The sequence below is a fragment of the Pithys albifrons genome, chromosome 23 (genome assembly GCF_047495875.1).
Source record: "Pithys albifrons albifrons isolate INPA30051 chromosome 23, PitAlb_v1, whole genome shotgun sequence".
Taxonomy (NCBI): Eukaryota; Metazoa; Chordata; class Aves; order Passeriformes; family Thamnophilidae; genus Pithys; species Pithys albifrons.
This window is the reverse complement of record NC_092480.1, coordinates 1,483,694-1,501,778: the sequence shown is the minus strand read 5'-3', so window position 1 is coordinate 1,501,778 and position 18,085 is coordinate 1,483,694. Positions and strand designations below refer to the sequence as shown.

The window sequence follows — 18,085 nt, the reverse complement described above, 5'->3', positions numbered from 1 at the left end:
GGGGCGTTCCCGGGCGCGCCGGGGTGACAGCAGCCAATCAGCGGCGGGGAGGAGGGCGGGGCCTTGTCGGGAACCGGGCGCCGCCACCGCCCACGGCCGCCGCCGCCGCCGCCCTGCCCGGCCCGGCCCGGCCCGGCCCCAGCGCCCCCAGCCCGGCCCCGGCAGGGCCGCGGCCACGGTGCCCGACGGGTCCCCCCGCGGGGCCGGGTGCGGGCTGTCCCCCATGTCGGCGCCGCTGAAGAAAGGCCCCGGCGGGCTGATCGGGCTGATGAAGGACGCGTTCCAGCCGCACCACCACCACCTCGGGCCGCACCAGCCCGGCGCCGTGGACAAGAAGATGGTGGAGAAGTGCTGGAAGCTCATGGATAAGGTGGGGATGGGGCGGTGGGAGGACAGGGCTGGGGTGAGGCTGGGGCTGGGGGACAGAGCGGCGTGGGGTGGGGGCAGATATCTGGGGGTCAGAGGGGTGGGGGCTCGGAATGGGGGGCAGCACTTGGGGGGAGAGGGATGGAGGGACAGGACACAGGGAATGGCTTCCCTCTGGCACAGGGCAGGGTTCGGTGGGATACTGGGAATAATCCTGCCCTGGGAGGGTGGGCAGGCCCTGGCACGGGGTGCCCAGAGCAGCTGTGGCTGCCCCAGCCCTGCGAGTGTTTAAAACCAGGCTGGACAGGGCTTGGAGCAGCCTGGGATAGTGGAAAGTGTCCCTGCCCACGGCAAAGGTGATTTCCGTGGCCTTTGAGGCCCCTTCCAACCCCAACCATTCCAAGATTCCACGTGGAGAGGTGAGATCCCAGTGGGAGTGGGAGGGAGATGAGCAGCTCTGCAAGGGATGGGCTGTAGGGGGAACAGGTTGGAGGAAGAGGGACTGATTTGGGATGGAGGATCTGCCCGAGAGGACCTGGGGTTTGTGCTTCCCCAGGGCAGTGGGCACAGCCCCGAGGCTGCCAGAGCTCCAGGAGTGTTTGGACAATGTGACAGGAACAGGGTGGGATTGTTGGGGTGTCTGTGCAGGGCCAGGAGTTGGACCTGGTGCTCCCTGGGGGTCTTTTCCACCTGAGGATATTCCATGGCAATCTTGTAGGTGCTGGGTGGGCACTGGTGGTGCTGGGAATGGGCAGGGAGCTGCAGGTGGAGGCAGCAGCAGGTCCTGCCTGTGTGGAGAAATCTGGGATTTTCTCCTTGGAATGTGAGCCTCGGCTTGTGCCAGAACCTGGTTTGTGGGTGCTGGTGCTGAAGCTGCTTTGTGGCAGGTCAGGTTGTTCTTTCCTGAATGAACAGGCACGTGTTGCTGAGCTCAGGGCAAACCCTGTCTCTTCAGACTGGGTAAAAAACCCCATGAAATGAAACCTCTGCAATAAATAGAGAGTTGCACAGGCACCAGGAGTATGAAATGTAACATAAACAACAAAAACTTGTGGCGTGGGAGTTGGAAAGGCCTTTCTGCAGCCCCACACCTTTAGGAGGGGCACGGCTCTCTGGGGTCATTAAGCCTCTCCCCTCTTTCTGCTCCTCCTCCTCCTCCTTTTAAAAAGCCAGGAAATGGCTCTTGCCGGGGGCAGGACACCAGACCTTTTGGCCTGGTGGTGTGATGGGCTGTGGCATTTGATTTACTGGCCTGGTAGGTGTGCTGGTAAATCCAGTGTTTGGGGAAATCCTGGTGAGTTCTCAGGGAGTGACAGAATTGGGGATGAAATAAAACAAGTAGCATTTTCCCTGCGAGTTTGATTGATGTCCTGCTGTCCTTGCTGTTCAGCCCTGAGATCAAGGCCGGGCTCCACACTTTGCTGTGTGTTTTATGAGTGGATTCAGGGCCCTGGAAGTGCAGGGTGAGTCACCCCCAGTCCTTGGGGAGGGTCCCTTGGCCACCTTCCTCCCTCTGGGGGCAGAGCAGGCAGGTCTGGTGGGATCCCCCATCCCACTGCCCTGCAGGCTGATGCATCTCCACTTCTCCTCCTCTTTCCCCTGCAGTGTCTGAGCCTCCTGCAGTAAGTGCTGAAAGCAGGCAGAGCAAATGACTTCTTTAAAGACATATTAAATTATCTTCATGCCAAGAAATCACTTTGTGCTGGCTGGTTTGTAGTTGTGCCTTGTGATGGGCTTTGATCACCTCCAGCGGGACTGGGATAAAGGAAAAAGCCTTTTGGGAAGTGCCACTGGCTCTGTCACAGACACTGAGGGCAGGCACAGGTGCTGATGTGGGAAAGAGAGTTTGAGCTTGGAAACAGGATCCTAAAAATTAGGTTTGTCTTGTAGGAATGAACATCTTTGTGTATAGAATGTACAGATAAGAATGTCAGTCTGTGTTTGACACCAGAACCTGTTCTAAGGAAAAGATTGGCCTGAAAAGAAAAAACTAATTGCCTTGGCATTTTGAAATGCAGTGGGATTTTTTTGGGGGGGATATTTCACAGCTTCAGATCTCTGTAGCAAGTCATGGAATCACAGAATCAGCTGGGTTGGAAGAGACCTCTGAGATCTTCAACCCTGATCCAACTCCACTGTGATCACCAGATCATGGCACTGAGTGGCACATCCAGTCTCACCTTAAAACCTCCAGGGATGGGGAATCCACCCCCTCTCTGGGCAGCCCATTCCAATCCCTGAGCACTCTCTCTGCAAAGAATTTTTTCTGCTCTCCAACTTCAATTTCCCCTGGCAGAGCTTGAGCCCATCATGCCCCCTTGTCCTATTGCTGAGTGCCTGGGAGAAGAGACCAACCCCCACCTGGCCAGAACTTCCCTTCAGGCAGTTCCAGACAGTGCTGAGGTCACCTCTGAGCCTCCTCTTCTCCAGGCTAAACACCCCCGGCTCCCTCAGCCTCTCCCCACAGCACTTGTGCTCCAGTCCCTTCTCCAGCCTTGTTGCTCTTCTCAGTTGGGTTGGAAAAGACCTCTGAGATCATCAAGCCCAACCCTTGATCCAACCCCACTGTGATCACCAGCCCAGGGCACAGAGTGCCCTGGGCTGGTGATCACAGTGGGGTTGGATCAAGACGTGGTGGATTCTCACTCAGTGCCACATCCATAGAATGGATTGGGTTAGAAAAGCCCTCCGAGATCATCAAGTCCAACCCTTGGTCCAACTCCAGTCCCTTTACCAGATCATGGCACTCAGTGCCACGGCCAAGCTCAGCTGAAAAACCTCCAGGGATGGGGAATCCACCCCCTCTCTGGGCAGCCCATTCCAATCCCTGAGCACTCTCTCTGCAAAGAAGTTTTTCTGATCTCCAACTTCAGTTTCCCCTGGTGTTGTCAAAGCATTCGTGCATCTCTTCTCTTGGAAGTGACTGATGAATTTCCTATGCAAGTTGATTCTTGTCCAAATATTTCCCCTGTAATGTTCTCCATAAGCTGCCTGATGTATTTATGTCTTTCAGATTCTTTTATTTGATTTCTTGTCAGCACTGACCACTCCTCCCACAGCTGCAGGTGGTCACGTAGAGGGTGGACCTAAAACAACCCTTTGCATCCCTGGGAATGTTCCCCTTCAGCTGAATGGGGAGTATTTATGGATTTCTCTGCAGAGCAGGGATGGAATGCAGCCCACTGGGTGGAATTTGAGGAATAGGTGGGTTGGTCAGGAGGTGGAAGGGATGTGGGAGAGGAACAGCAGAAGACCCGGGGCAGGAAGAGGGAGATAAAGCTTCTCCAAGCAGCTTCCTGACGCCACTGAGTTCCCAGAAGTGACAGGGAAGTGCCACTTTCGCTGGGAGCAGAAGAGAAGCCAAACACAAGTTCACCAGGAGATAAGAGATGTTTGAGGAGGTTTTTGTTTTGCTGTTGGCTTAAGCTGAAATAGGGTGTGATTTCAGCCCAGTCAGTTGCTTAAAAAAAGGAAGAAATGAGTTTGAGAACTGCCTGGAAGAGAAGAATCTTACCTGGGACAGCAGCACCTGGGTGGTTGTCACAGACTGTTCTGAGCTGGGAGGGACCCACCAGGATCATCGAGTCCAACTCTTAAGTCAGTGGCCCACAGAGGGGATTGAACCCACGACCTTGGCACTATTACAACCAAGTTATAACCAACTGAGCTCATCTCAGGGTCTCTTCCTCCCATGAAGATATTCAGGACTCACAACCTTCTCTCCCTCCCTTCCTTCTAAGAATCCCAGACTGTTCTGAGTTGAAAGGACCCACAAGGATCATCGAGTCCAACTCTTCAGTCAGTGGCCCACACAGGGGATTGAACCCACGACCTTGGTGTTATTGCAACCAAGTTTTACCCAACTGAGTCAGGCCTGGGACTCAAATCTAGAAATCAGTCAAGGCAAGCAGCAGATCCTTGAAGGGAAACACTCAATTCCAGGCCCCAAAGATCTAGAGGAGATTGTTTTTCCTCCTGATTTGAAGATTATATTTTTTAAAAACTGAGATGGGAAAACTGGTTTTTTGTTACTTCCTCCTCTTGATTTTGGAAAACTTAAAGCAGTAGTTTCAATTCTAGGGTTTTTCACAGCTCTGAGAGTATTAGAAGCTTCTATGGTGTGCCTGAAAACCCAAAAATGTCTCTGTGACAGGGTTGTTCCTGAGAGAACAAAGCTTAAGCCAGGCAATTTTGGGTGAGTTTGGCTGATAATTGAAAAGCAGGGATTGCTTCTCTTTGCTGCCATTGCACCTAACTGAAAATATTTGCTGCTTTTTGCTCCATTTCCTTCCACATTGCTGGTCCCTGTGGAGGGCTGGGTGGCTACTGAGGGGCAGCTGTTCCCAGGGCTGGGAACATTCCTTTGGACTCTGTCACGATGCTGTGAGTGCACACGTAGAGAAATGAGCAAAATGCAACTGGGGCTGGTGCTGCTGTGTTATAAAACCACCAAGTTTGCTCAAGAGGCAGCAGCTCCCAGTTAAGTAACATTGTTTAACTGCTTATCTTAGCTAATTTGGGTCTGCTGGGTAAATGGAGAAGCTGTTTTGATAATGAAATAACAGCAGTTTTGACCTTTCTGTTAACTGTTTGAGGTGCCCTTGAGAGTCACTTTTTGAGGAGCAGTTTGCAGAACTTGCCGTGGGGAAGTTGTTCTGATTGGCATCAGAGCCTGTCCCAGAGTGCAGTGCAGGGGCTTTGCTGCTCCCACAGCTGGGGGTTTGCAGAGGGTAAAGCCAAACTGCTCTCTCTGATGCTGAGGGAAGTGCACACTCTGACTGGTTTCCTTGCTTCATGTGGCTTCCTCCTCAGAGCTGTGTTTGTCAAGGTTAACCCACTGTGGAATAAACAATTTCTGCTGAAGAAAAGGCTTTGCTGCCCCAGAGCACAGCTCAGCTCTGTCTGAGGGGCATATTCAGAACCTATTCATGCTTCACAGTGAAACTATTTTTTTTTCCCAGGGAACAAATGTTTTGACTCCCTCTGTTGATGTGGTTGATTGTACAATGTCCACAGGCTCCAAGGAAGCAGCAGTTGAGGCATCAGCATCAGTTCTGGCCATCCATCTCCTTATCTGACCTCCCAATCCTTGGCAGCCTCTTTCAAATGGAGGGCAAAGTTTGGTTGTTTTTTCCCCCCGTGTGTTCTTGCAGAGGCTTTTTTAGGTGTGTAATTGTTTTAATGGCAGTTTGATTCTCCTGTCTGGGTTTTGCCACACTGTGTGTCCTTCTCTTGGCTGAAATTAAACCTTTGTCAGTCAGCTCTTGTTAGAGGCACTGCTGAAAGCCAGAGAGAATTGGAGATGTCACCTCACAAAGTTGCTTTTTGCACATGCCCTGAATGGCAAAGTTTGAAATCTTAAAATGCTGTTTCAGAAGAGCTGACTCTGTTTACCATCAGTGTTTAAGTGAAGGAGGTTTTAGGTATTTTAGGGATTCCTCCTGAAGGTTTCACAAAGTTTTCTGGAAAAATGTGCTGCAGAAGGGTGTTAAATTGTTCTTCTGCCTTTTCCTGCCCCCTGCACTTGAGCTTTGCTTTGTGTGGAGCTGCATTGTTTGGTACCTGTGATTCCCTCAGAGCTGTGAGTTCAGAGTGTTTGACATTCATTGCAGTGAAGAACAGGAAACTGTAGCTGCATTTTGTGCTGTGCTTCCTCTCAAGTTCACTGCAGATCATAGAACACAGAAGTGTTAGCCACTAAAACTAAACCAGCTGCTGGTTCTTGTAAACCTGGTCTAAAACTGACCCCACAACTCCAATTTCAGCCCTTTTTATAACTGAAAGTGCACTGTTTAATTTTTCAAATGGCTGCTTTGCCATCAGCTCTCCCTGTTGTTCCCTCAGTTTAGATAATGGAAAATTTTGGCTGTGATGGATGGTGAAGTGGCTTCCTTTATCCTCCCCTGCCACAGAAATTTATTATCATGAGTTTCATCAGTCCACATGCACTTCAGTCCATAAATTGGACTCTTTTATGGTGTCTGGAGAAAACAGCCTGGAGAAAACGAGGCTCAGAGGGGACCTTCTCTCTCCAACCCCCTGACAAAGGTTACAGCCAAGTGGGGTGGGCTCTGCTCCCAGGGAAGAAGGGACAGGATCAGAGGAAACATCCTTAAACTGTGCCAGGGGAGGGCCAGGTGGGACATCAGCAGGTATTTCTCCATGGGAAGGGTGGTCAGGCCTTGGAAGGGACTGCCCAGGGAGGTTTGGAGCGCCCAGCTTGGAAGTGCCCAGGGAAGTTCTGGCCAGGTGGGGGTTGGTCTCTTCTCCCAGGCACTCAGCAATAGGACAAGGGGGCACGATGGGCTCAAGCTCTGCCAGGGGAAATTGAAGTTGGAGAGCAGAAAAAGCTTCTTTGCAGAGAGAGTGCTCAGGGATTGGAATGGGCTGCCCAGAGAGGGGGTGGATTCCCCATCCCTGGAGGTTTTTCAGCTGAGCTTGGCCGTGGCACTGAGTGCCATGATCTGGTAAAGGGACTGGAGTTGGACCAAGGGTTGGACTTGATGATCTCAGAGGGCTTTTCCAACCCAATCCATTCTATGATTCTGTGATTCTATGGATGTGGCACTGAGCGAGAATCCACCATGTCTTGATCCAACCCCACTGTGATCATCATGTCTTGATCCAACCGTGTCTTGATCCAACCCCACTGTGATCATCGTGTCTTGATCCAACCGTGTCTTGATCCAACCCCAATGTGATCATCATGTCTTGATCCAACCATGTCTTGATCCAACCCCACTGTGATCATCATGTCTTGATCCAACCATGTCTTGATCCAACCCCACTGTGATCATCATGTCTTGATCCAACCACATCTTGATCCAACCCCAATGTGATCATCATGTCTTGATCCAACCATGTCTTGATCCAACCCCACTGTGATCATCATGTCTTGATCCAACCATGTCTTGATCCAACCCCACTGTGATCATCATGTCTTGATCCAACCATGTCTTGATCCAACCCCACTGTGATCATCATGTCTTGATCCAACCACATCTTGATCCAACCCCACTGTGATCATCAGCCCAGGGCACGGCGTGCCCTGGGCTGATGATCACAGTGGGATTGGATCAAGGGTTGGACTTGATGATCTCGGAGGTCTTTTCCAACCCAATCCATTCTATGATTCTATGATTCTAAGGTGGTCTGGATGGTCTCAGAGGTCTCTTCCAGCCTCAGTGACTCTGTGGCTCTACCTGGACTTGCCCAAGAGGGGCAGTTTGTGAGTGAACGTTTCGGTGTTTGGAACACTGAGCTGTGTTTCAGTACCTGACCCCTCTTTTTCTGCCGTGCCCACAGGTGGTGCGTCTGTGCCAGAACCCAAAGCTGGCCCTGAAGAACAGCCCACCCTACATCCTGGACCTGCTGCCTGACACCTACCAGCACCTGAGGACCATCCTGTCACGATATGAGGGCAAGATGGAGACGCTGGGCGAGAACGAGTATTTCCGAGTGTTCATGGAGAACCTCATGAAGAAAACCAAGCAGACCATCAGCCTCTTCAAGGAGGGCAAGGAGAGGATGTATGAGGAGAACTCCCAGCCCAGGTAATGCAGGGAGGGGATTTCAACAATTTATTGTATAAATAAATGCACTGGAAGCTGAAGGTGGATTGTCAGTTGGTCCTTCATATTGTACAAAGGCAGAGCTGAGATCAAGGGGTGTCTTCAAGGTGAACAGTATTTACTAAAAGGAATAGTTGAACACAGAAACTGCAATTGCATCTGAATATAAGGCTCTCTTGAACCAAACAGTGTGAATTTAATGAGCATTGTACTGTAGCTGGGCAGGGGTGTCTCCATCCAGCTTTAAGGAAAGAGAAGGTGGTTGAAGCTGAACAGGTGTCTCTTCATCCAGCTCTAAGGAAAGAAAAGGTGATTTAAGACCATCAGCCTCTTCAAGGAGGGCAAGGAGAGGATGTATGAGGAGAACTCCCAGCCCAGGTAATGCAGGGAGGGGGTTTCAACAATTTATTGTATGAACTAAATATATTGGAAGCTTAAGGTGGATTATTTGTCAGTTGGTCCTTCATATTGGACAAAGGCAGAGCTGAGATCAAGGTGTGTCTCAAGGTGAACAGTATTTACTGAAAAGAATAAATGGATGTAGAAACTGCAATTGCATCTGAATATAAGGCTCTCTTGAACCAAACAGTGTGAATTTAATGAGCATTGTACTGTGGCTGGGCAGGGGTGTCTCCATCCAGCTTTAAGGGAAGAAAAGGTGGTTGAAGCTGAACAGGTGTCTCCATCCAGCTTTAAGGAAAGAGAAGGTGATTGAAGCTGAACAGGTGTCTCTTCATCCAGCTCTAAGGAAAGAAAAGGTGATTTAAGAGCAGAATAAAGCTCTGGAAAAGGTTAATCTTACACTTTTATGTAGCTGTTGGCAGCAGGTCTAACAGAGATGTGCAAGGCAAGCATTTGTAACTCTAAACCCACTTCAAGAGTTTGAAGTAGATGCTGAATTGAAGTAGATGCTGAATTAAAAAAAAAAGGTGGAAAAAAAAGTAAAAACCACCCAGTGGCTGAACATAATTGCCCTGGGGAGAATGTGGTTAACGCCCTGGCAAATACTTGCTTGAATTACTGGAGGGGAGGGAAGTGCTGGCACATGTTTCTGGTTTAATATTGAACTCTGTGTAGCATTTTCTGTCACACTGAGCCCCAAGCAGAGCCTGTGATGGGCCCTCCAGAAGGCACTGCCAGTGTGGTTTGAGCTGCTACTGCCTGTGTCAGAATGAATTAAGAAGTGAAAAGTTTCCCTCTGGATTGGTGCTGTCTGTGTGTTTATTGTGAGCTGTCTGTGATAAATCTGGAACATCTGATGAGTAACTGATGGCTGTGTCAGTCCTAAATCCCAAATCCCACCTCCAGTCCTTTGGAGTTTCAGAGAGAAACAAAGAGAAATAATTCCAGAGAGTTGATCACCCTGGTTGGTTTGTGGTCCAGCTGAGTGTCTGAAGGGAGCAGGGGAAATCCAGACTGGTAGATGTGAACATCAGGAAGAATGAGTGAATTCAAATATTCCAAGTGTGGCAGAAACTTTCTGGAGGATTGTCAGGAGCCTGTAAAGAAAATAAATATAACCTGAATCTGATATTCACTGGGGATGGACTTGTGTCAGTGTGTATGTGTATACATGTCTATGTGTATATCTCTATTTATATAAAATCTGGTTTTCTCTGATTTCATGCAAGTCTGTGGCTGTTACTCTGCAGTGTTTTGAGAACAGGACTTTACAAATCCAACAATCATGTTGTCTTGAGTTTTTCTGATGTTTTTTCCCTGTCATTCTTGGAGCTTCCTTCTTCCTGTCTCCCAGACTTAGCATTCATTTTGCTTCCTCTTGTGAGTGCCCTTATTTTCCTCCCCCAAATGTCTCTTGATGTAGAGCACATGCACTATTTTGACATTTGCATAAGTGGTGTGGAAACTGTGCAGGTGTTTGCTCCTCACAAACAGACCAGGAATGAAAAATGGAGTTAAATTATGGGATCAGATTTATCTTGATCTCTTGAGCATCAGCTTTCTATTCTTACTATTTCCAAACTGAGAGGTAAATACACAAAGAGCAGACATTTTAGGGGTTCTCCAGTGTGTTCCCCCAGGCTGGGCTGGGGCAGAACTGAAGCAGAGCTGTGGAAAGCATCATTTCTTGTAGTTGCTGGTGCTGCTCTGGGGCTTAAGAGCTGCAGGATGAGTGTCATGTGGTGCTGGGTTTGGGACAGAGTTGTGTTTGTGTTCAGGGCATGTGAAGGAGTATAATGTGGGTGTTCTTTGGGGTTTCAAATCCAGATGTGCAAAGCCAGATTGGTTGAACATTTCATAGAATCATAGAATAAAATCACAGAATGGATTTGGTTGGAAAAGACCTCTGAGACCATCAAGTCCAACCCTTGATCCAATCCCACTGTGATCATCAGCCCAGGGCACTCTGTGCCCTGGGCTGATGATCACAGTGGGGTTGGATCAAGATGTGGTTGGATCAAGACATGATGATCACAGTGGAGTTGGATCAAGACGTGGTGGATTCTCCCTCAGTGCCACATCCACAGAATCACAGAATGGATTGGGAAGGAAGAGACCTCTGAGATCATCAAGTCCAACCCTTGGTCCAACTCCAGTCCCTTTACCAGATCATGGCACTCAGTGCCACGGCCAAGCTCAGCTTAAAAACCTCCAGGGATGGGGAATCCACCCCCTCTCTGGGCAGCCCATTCCAATCCCTGAGCACTCTCTCTGCAAAGAATTTCTTTCTGCTCTCCAACTTCAATTTCCCCTGGCAGAGCTTGAGCCCATCGTGCCCCCTTGTCCTATTGCTGAGTGCCTGGGAGAAGAGACCAACCCCCACCTGGCCAGAACTTCCCTTCAGGGAGTTCCAGACAGTGCTGAGGTCACCTCTGAGCCTCCTCTTCTCCAGGCTGAACACCCCCAGCTCCCTCAGCCTCTCCCCACAGCACTTGTGCTCCAGTCCCTTCTCCAGCCTCGTTGCTCTTCTCAGTTGGGTTGGAAGAGACCTCTGAGATCACCAAGTCCAACCCTTGATCCAACCCCCCTGTGATCACTCTGTGCCCTGGTCTGGTGATAACAGTAGGGTTGGATCAAGATGTGGTGGATTCTCACTCAGTGCCACATCCATAGAATGGATTGGGTTGGAAAAGCCCTCCGAGATCATCCAGTCCAACCCTTGATCCAACCCCACTGTGATCACTCCGTGCCCTGGGCTGGTGATCGCAGTGGGGTTGGATCAAGATGTGGTGGATTCTCTGTCCCTGGAGGTGACTCAGTGGGGTTGGATCAAGACCTGTTGGATTCTCTGTCCCTGGAGGTGTTTCAGAGGACACTCAGTGCCACATCCAGTCCCTTCTCCAGCCTCGTTGCTCCTCTCTGGCCCCGCTCCAGCCCCTCACTGAATTTCCAGGTGTTTCTCAAGCCAGCACAGCCAGGGGTGCACTAACCCAACCCTCACCCAGGGCTGGAAGAGGCTTCACAACCAAGCCCTGGCTGTGCTCCTGGAGCTGGGAGAGCTCCCCTTCAGCTCAGAGCTGTTCAGGTGATGGTGGCTGTCCCCTGTCACCTCCTCTTTGGTGGAACACTCAGTGCCCTCCTTTCTTCTCTCAGCTCTGCAGTGGCTGTTCTGTCTCTGCAACACCCTGGGGTTGTGTAGAGTGGGGTTTTTATACAGTTCTATAAATTAACCATAGTTGTTCCTCTCTTGTGTGAGCTCCTGCTGTGCTTTTTGTGAGGAGAACTCACTTGTTTTATTAGGAGAGCTTTCAAAATGCTGTTTAAATTCTGCTTTAGCTGACTTGCAGATCTGTTTAAAAATTAATGCTGCTGAGGGTGCTTTTAAAGCTCCCTGTGCACTTCCTGACTAATAAGTACAAGTAGCAACTCCTGGTTACTGTTTAAATACTGAATTTTAGCAAGTAGATCAGACACAACTTGGTGATTGTGAGTGGGTTTGTGGATACTCTGTTGCTCCTGAGTTTTCACAGCTACAAGAAACATCCTCAGACTTTGATCTTGGAATCAAATAGTATTTCCAGAGTTAAAAATTTGTGTATTTTGTCCCAAGGTGAAGCCCAGTCATCCAATAATTGGTTGGCTGAGTACACTAATTAGCACTGTACATATTTCCAAATCTGTGCTTCCTTCTTTTATAAATCCAGTGGTAAATACTCCAGTGACTTCTCTGAACCTGTAAACATTGTGACTTTCTTGAGTTTATTTTCTAAGTATTGATAACAACAGCTTGGTTAAATATATATATATTTCCCTGCAATGTGATGCTCCAGTTGCCTGGTAGTGCCATTCATGCTCTGAACATGCTGAACCCACCTAAACTCTTAATTCCACTTTCATTTGGAGGCCCAGTGGTTACCTTGGACTATTTTTTGTTGTTTCCATTGCAGAAAGCTGTTCCTCCTCAGCCCTCCTGCTTGCACAGAGGAGCTGCCATTCATCAGCTTTCCCCACTGCATAAACTACTCATTGCAGAAGTGGGTTTGCAGTTGTGGAAACAGATTGTGCTTCACATGGCAGGACTGAAAACCAGCTCGTTGGTCAGTGGACAGGGAGAGGAATTGTCTGTGCCTTGGGAAAGGATGGATTAGGCTGCAGGAATTGTCTGTGACTTGGGAAAGGATGGATTAGACTGAATGAATTGTGTATGACTTGGGAAAGGATGGATTAGACTGAAGGAATTTTCTGTGATTTAGGAGAGGATGGATTAGATTGAATGAATTTTCTGTGACTTGGGAGAGGATGGATTAGGCTGCAGGAATTGTGTGTGACTTGGGAAAGGATGGATTAGGCTGCAGGAATTGTCTGTGACTTGGGAAAGGATGGGTTAGGCTGCAGGAATTGTCTGTGCCTTGGGAGAGAATGGATTAGATTGAATGAATTGTCTGTGACTTGGGAAAGGATGGATTAGGCTGCAGGAGTTTTCTGTGACTTGGGAAAGGATGGATTAGGCTGCAGGAATTGTCTGTGTCTTGGGAAAGGATGGATTAGGCTGCAGGAATTGTGTATGACTTGGGAGAGGATGGATTAGACTGCAGGAATTGTCTGTGCCTTGGGAGAGGATGGATTAGATTGAATGAATTGTCTGTGACTTGGGAGAGGATGGATTAGGCTGCAGGAATTGTATGTGACTTGGGAGAGGATGGATTAGGCTGCAGGAATTGTCTGTGCCTTGGGAGAGGATGGATTAGACTGAAGAGTCCATTTTTCATCAAAGAATCAAATTTACTAATTATGTTGCAACAGTTTGTTAGGAGGGAGAATTCAGGCAGTTTATTTTCTCCATAAAATCACACCATGCAAATGTTTCCATACTGGGACACAGCTATGGAAGCTGGAGGGGGAAAGGCTGGGGAGAAATAATTCCTCAGGATGTGAACTGGATGTTTAAGGAATAGCACAAGGTATTTTTGTAGCTCAGCCGTGGGAAACAAGGTGGTAGCAAACCCAGTTAACAAAACAATTAGGCAGGAATTAGGCAGGGAATGTCATAATCCCTTTCCATATAACATGGAGGGGAAAAAAGCTTTGGGAAGCTGGTCCATGTTTGACTGTTGTTCCTCAGCAAACTGCCCTATGGGGTGCTGGCTCAGCAGGATTTAATTTTTCTCCTCCAGCTCCCAAGGCTTATTAATTTACACAGGAAAAAGCTCCCAGTGTTTGATGTCTACTGGAAATGACCAAACATATCTCTGAAGGGGAAGGAAGTGAATGAAGAATGGGGAAAAAAAGGTTGGAATTTAAAGAGGAAAAAGTTGGAGAACACTTGTGCTAAAACATGAGGCAGAAAATCTCTCAGGGGCAGGGGGTTGGGGCTCTAATCTCATATTTTAGGGCTGTGCCCACATTCCTGCCCAGGGGAAAAGAGATGGGATGAAACCTGGAGCTCAAATGGTGCCTGCGAGTCCTCCCTCTGTCACTTCCTTCCAATACAGCAAGACTTTTTTTTTCCCCAACAAACCCCACTAGTGTGAGATCTACATCTGCATTTAAATTAGAACATCTTAAAGAAAAGAACAGGCTCCAGAGCTGCCCACAAGAAAGGTTTCCTTGCCAGGCTCCAGCATATGAGCACTAACGAACTGCTTATTACCCAAGAAGAAATTCATTATCATGTAAATGTTGTTGGAGAGGGGAATGTGAATTATTTCTTTTTAATTTGGCTTTAAATTGCAGTTTAGGTGGTAGTTTTGGAACTTAAGTAACACTGAGCATAATTGGCTTAAGCTTATTACAGTTTTCTTTCAGTCTAGTCTTGAAAATCAATTTATGGGCAAATGTAAACGTTCAGATTTTTGCATAATAAGGAAGTGAGGTTTATATTCTTTGCTCTCAGAGCCTACAAAGTTGTAGAGTTTTATGTAAGACCAACTCTGGACTTGCTGTTGTGGGTGGAATTGCAAACACATTTGTTGGTTTGTAGTAATTATCATTTGAAACGTGGATAGATTTTTTTTTGATGTTGGCAAAAATGTGTTGCTGCTCCTTGGCAACTGAGTCGTGTCTCTTGGGTGTTTGGCTTGTGTGTTAAGGGCTGGGATGCCACAGTTTGGATTTGTGTTTTGGGATTTAAGTTCATTAATATCTAATCTGAGCCTGCCCTCCATCAGTTTAAGGACATTTTCTCTTGATACCCAGGGTGGGTTTGAAGTGGCTGAAGATTAAACATGAAATGTGGAGTTCAGGGATTTTGTGCTCTGTTTTTCTCTTTAACTACAGCAAAGAGCTCCTGAAATATAAATTTTGATTCCAGAGAACCTAAATATAAATATAATGAGAAGTGTCCTGAGCTGTGGGTTTGCTGTGCAGTCTCTTGAATCTGGTAAAATAATTAATCTCTTACTTAAGTGAGAGGTTTATCCTTTGTCTTGTCAACCCTCTATTAAAGACCATATTAAATGTGTTCTTCCCTTTAAAGAATTTTCTATAATATTTAAATTTTAAAAGTAGATTTTTTAACTTCTTAACATGAAAGAGATGTGGCTTGTTAAAAACACAACACGAGCATTTGTGCCTGGAATAACAACTCCAGATCCTTTAGAGGTCAGTAGGTTGGTCCCTGTGGTCAGCACAGGGGCCTGTTGTCCTTTCCCCTTCACATCAGTCACAGCCCTTTGCACAAGGACACGAGTTTGCCAAAGTTTTGGGGTGGTTTGTGGTGTGACACTTTGAACTCCCTGCCAAGCTCTGCTCACAGATCTCAAGGTGTTTAAATATAAGTGTTGGCTGGAAAATGTCAGGATTCAGGGGAGTGTAAGGAAATGTACATTTTTGTAGTATTTTGTAGTAATTCCTTTCAGTGCTTTACCTGATGGTCTAAAATTCTGTAGTGCCAGGAGTGAATTTGATGTGAAATCCCGTGACTGCCACAGAGCAGAACTCTGTGAAGTGCCTCATGCTGAGCCAGTAACAGTTAAGTGGAATTTCATTCACTTCCTGTGTTGCAAGTTTTGTTGAAAGTAGTTCCGCTGTTTCTATTTTTAAATCTGATTACTGAGCGTGGAGGGCACTGAAACTGCCTCAGAGAGTTACAAGAGGCATCACCTCAAGCATTTCCACTCACTGCTCCTCTGCATGAGCTGGGGGTTTGTGAGAACATCAGGGACACGTAGAAAACTTCCTGCTGGTGTGGGGGAGTGATTGAGGACACAGCTCTTCTCTTTGTGAGCTCAGGGACATCAAACCAGCTGCTGAAATTGGGTGGAACTGCTCCTGCCTGGTGCAGAGTTATCTGAGAAACGTGTGTGGTGTGAGAACCTCACACCTTTGTGGTTTCTAAAGGTGCATTTTGCTTACTGGAGAGTCGTTAACAGCTGTTTGGAGGGTTGGTTTTTTTTTTTTAAACCAATTTTTTCTAGCTCTTAAATCTTCAAAATATAAAATTGTACAGTAGTTGTAGGAAAAACCCTGTGGTTTTGGGGTTGTGGTTTGTTTTTTGTAAGTGCTGGAGCTTGTACTTACCTCGAGTGGAAGCTGACCCTGTCACCTCAACAGTCTGGTGTGTGTAAGAATAAGAAATAAGCACAGTAATTAAATCACAGAATCATAGAATGGATTGGGTTGGAAAAGCCCTCCAAGATCATCAAGTCCAACCCTTGATCCAATCCCACTGTGATCATCAGCCCAGGGCACGGAGTGCCCTGGGCTGATGATCACAGTGGGGTTGGATCAAGACATGGTTGGATCAAGACATGATGATCACAGTGGGGTTGGATCAAGACATGGTTGGATCAAGACATGATGATCACAGTGGGGCTGGATCAAGACATGGTTGGATCAAGACATGATGATCACAGTGGGGTTGGATCAAGACATGGTTGGATCAAGACATGATGGTCACAGTGGGGTTGGATCAAGACATGGTTGGATCAAGACATGATGATCACAGTGGGGTTGGATCAAGACGTGGTTGGATCAAGACATGATGATCACAGTGGGGTTGGATCAAGACATGGTTGGATCAAGACATGATGGTCACAGTGGGGTTGGATCAAGACATGGTTGGATCAAGACATGATGATCACAGTGGGGTTGGATCAAGACATGGTTGGATCAAGACATGATGATCACAGTGGGGTTGGATCAAGACATGGTTGGATCAAGACATGATGATCACAGTGGGGTTGGATCAAGACATGGTTGGATCAAGACATGATGATCACAGTAGGGTTGGATCAAGACGTGGTGGATTCTCACTCAGTGCCACATCCATAGAATGGATTGGGTTGGAAAAGACCTCCGAGATCATCAAGTCCAACCCTTGGTCCAACTCCAGTCCCTTTACCAGATCATGGCACTCAGTGCCACGGCCAAGCTCAGCTGAAAAACCTCCAGGGATGGGGAATCCACCCCCTCTCTGGGCAGCCCATTCCAATCCCTGAGCACTCTCTCTGCAAAGAATTTCTTTCTGCTCTCCAACTTCAATTTCCCCTGGCAGAGCTTGAGCCCATCGTGCCCCCTTGTCCTATTGCTGAGTGCCTGGGAGAAGAGACCAACCCCCACCTGGCCAGAACTTCCCTTCAGGGAGTTCCAGACAGTGCTGAGGTCACCTCTGAGCCTCCTCCTCTTCAGGCTGAACACCCCCAGTTCCCTCAGCCTCTCCCCACAGGAATCACAGAATCGATTGGGTTGGAAAAGACCTCTGAGATCATCCAGTCCAACCCTTGATCCAACCCCACTGTGATCACTCAGTGCCACATCCAGTCACATCCTAAAGACCTCCAGGGATGGGGAATCCACCCCCTCTCTGGGCAGCCCATTCCAATCCCTGAGCACTCTCTCTGCAAAGAATTCTTTTCTGCTCTCCAACTTCAATTTCCCCTGGCAGAGCTTGAGCCCATCGTGCCCCCTTGTTCTATTGCTGAGTGCCTGGGAGAAGAGACCAACCCCCACCTGGCCAGAACTTCCCTTCAAGGTTCCATGTTTCTTGCAGACTGTGATGGCACTTGGTCAGACTTTCAGTCAGCAGGGCACTCAGCCCAAGTGCTGTCCCCAAGAGCTGCCCTGGGGTTGTGCCAAGCACAGCTTGGGCAGCACTAACCCTGGGGCTGGGAATTCAAACACCTGGCACACGAGCACTGGTGAAAACGGTACCCAGGGATGGACCCCAGGCCACATCAGTGGGTTCCCCTCGCTGTGTGCAAACAGCTGAAGGCAGCACCTGTGCCAGCCTCAAAGAACCACAGCGTGTTTGTGCTCAGAGTGGCAGCTGCAGCTGAGTGGGATTTCACAGCCCTCGGTGCAGTCAGATTATTATTGTCAGAGGTAACAAAACAACAACCAGTGTAACAAGTGAAAGCTTAAAAAGTCAAATATTTTCCCACTGTATCCAGTAGCCAAGTCTGTTACTGAGCGACTCCTGCAGTTCCAGCACAGACCAAGAGCTCTTTGAGAACTGAGAGCTGTCTCTGCACCAGCCCAGGAGCAGCACCAGGGCAGTCCCTGCCTGTCAGACTGTGCCACCTTAACACTGGCAAGGCCCTGGAGATTTGGGGAACCAAAACCTGCATGAAGCAAGAGGGTTCCTTCAGTTCCCCAGGGCTGTGGGCTGAGGTTCCCCATCCTCCTCCTCCTCCTCCTCCTCCTCCTCCTCCTCCTCCTCCTCCTCCTCCTCCTCGGCTGTGGTTCTGCTGCTTCCTTCCTGCCCCAGGGCTGCTGGTGCAGCTCACACCTCCCTGGGAGGCAGAGCT

General features: G+C 48.4%; 1 protein-coding gene across 1 annotated transcript in view; it reads left to right on the top strand.

Moving 5' to 3' along the window:
• Window positions 1–66: 66 nt before the first annotated feature.
• Window positions 67–18,085, top strand: part of CBL (Cbl proto-oncogene) — a 40,092-nt gene continuing 22,073 nt past the window's right edge. Inside the window, exons 1-2 of the mRNA XM_071576231.1 lie at window positions 67–370; window positions 7,672–7,919. Of these exons, the coding sequence (XP_071432332.1) occupies window positions 224–370; window positions 7,672–7,919 (395 nt within the window). The 5' untranslated portion in view covers window positions 67–223. The remainder of the gene's footprint in view (window positions 371–7,671; window positions 7,920–18,085) is intronic.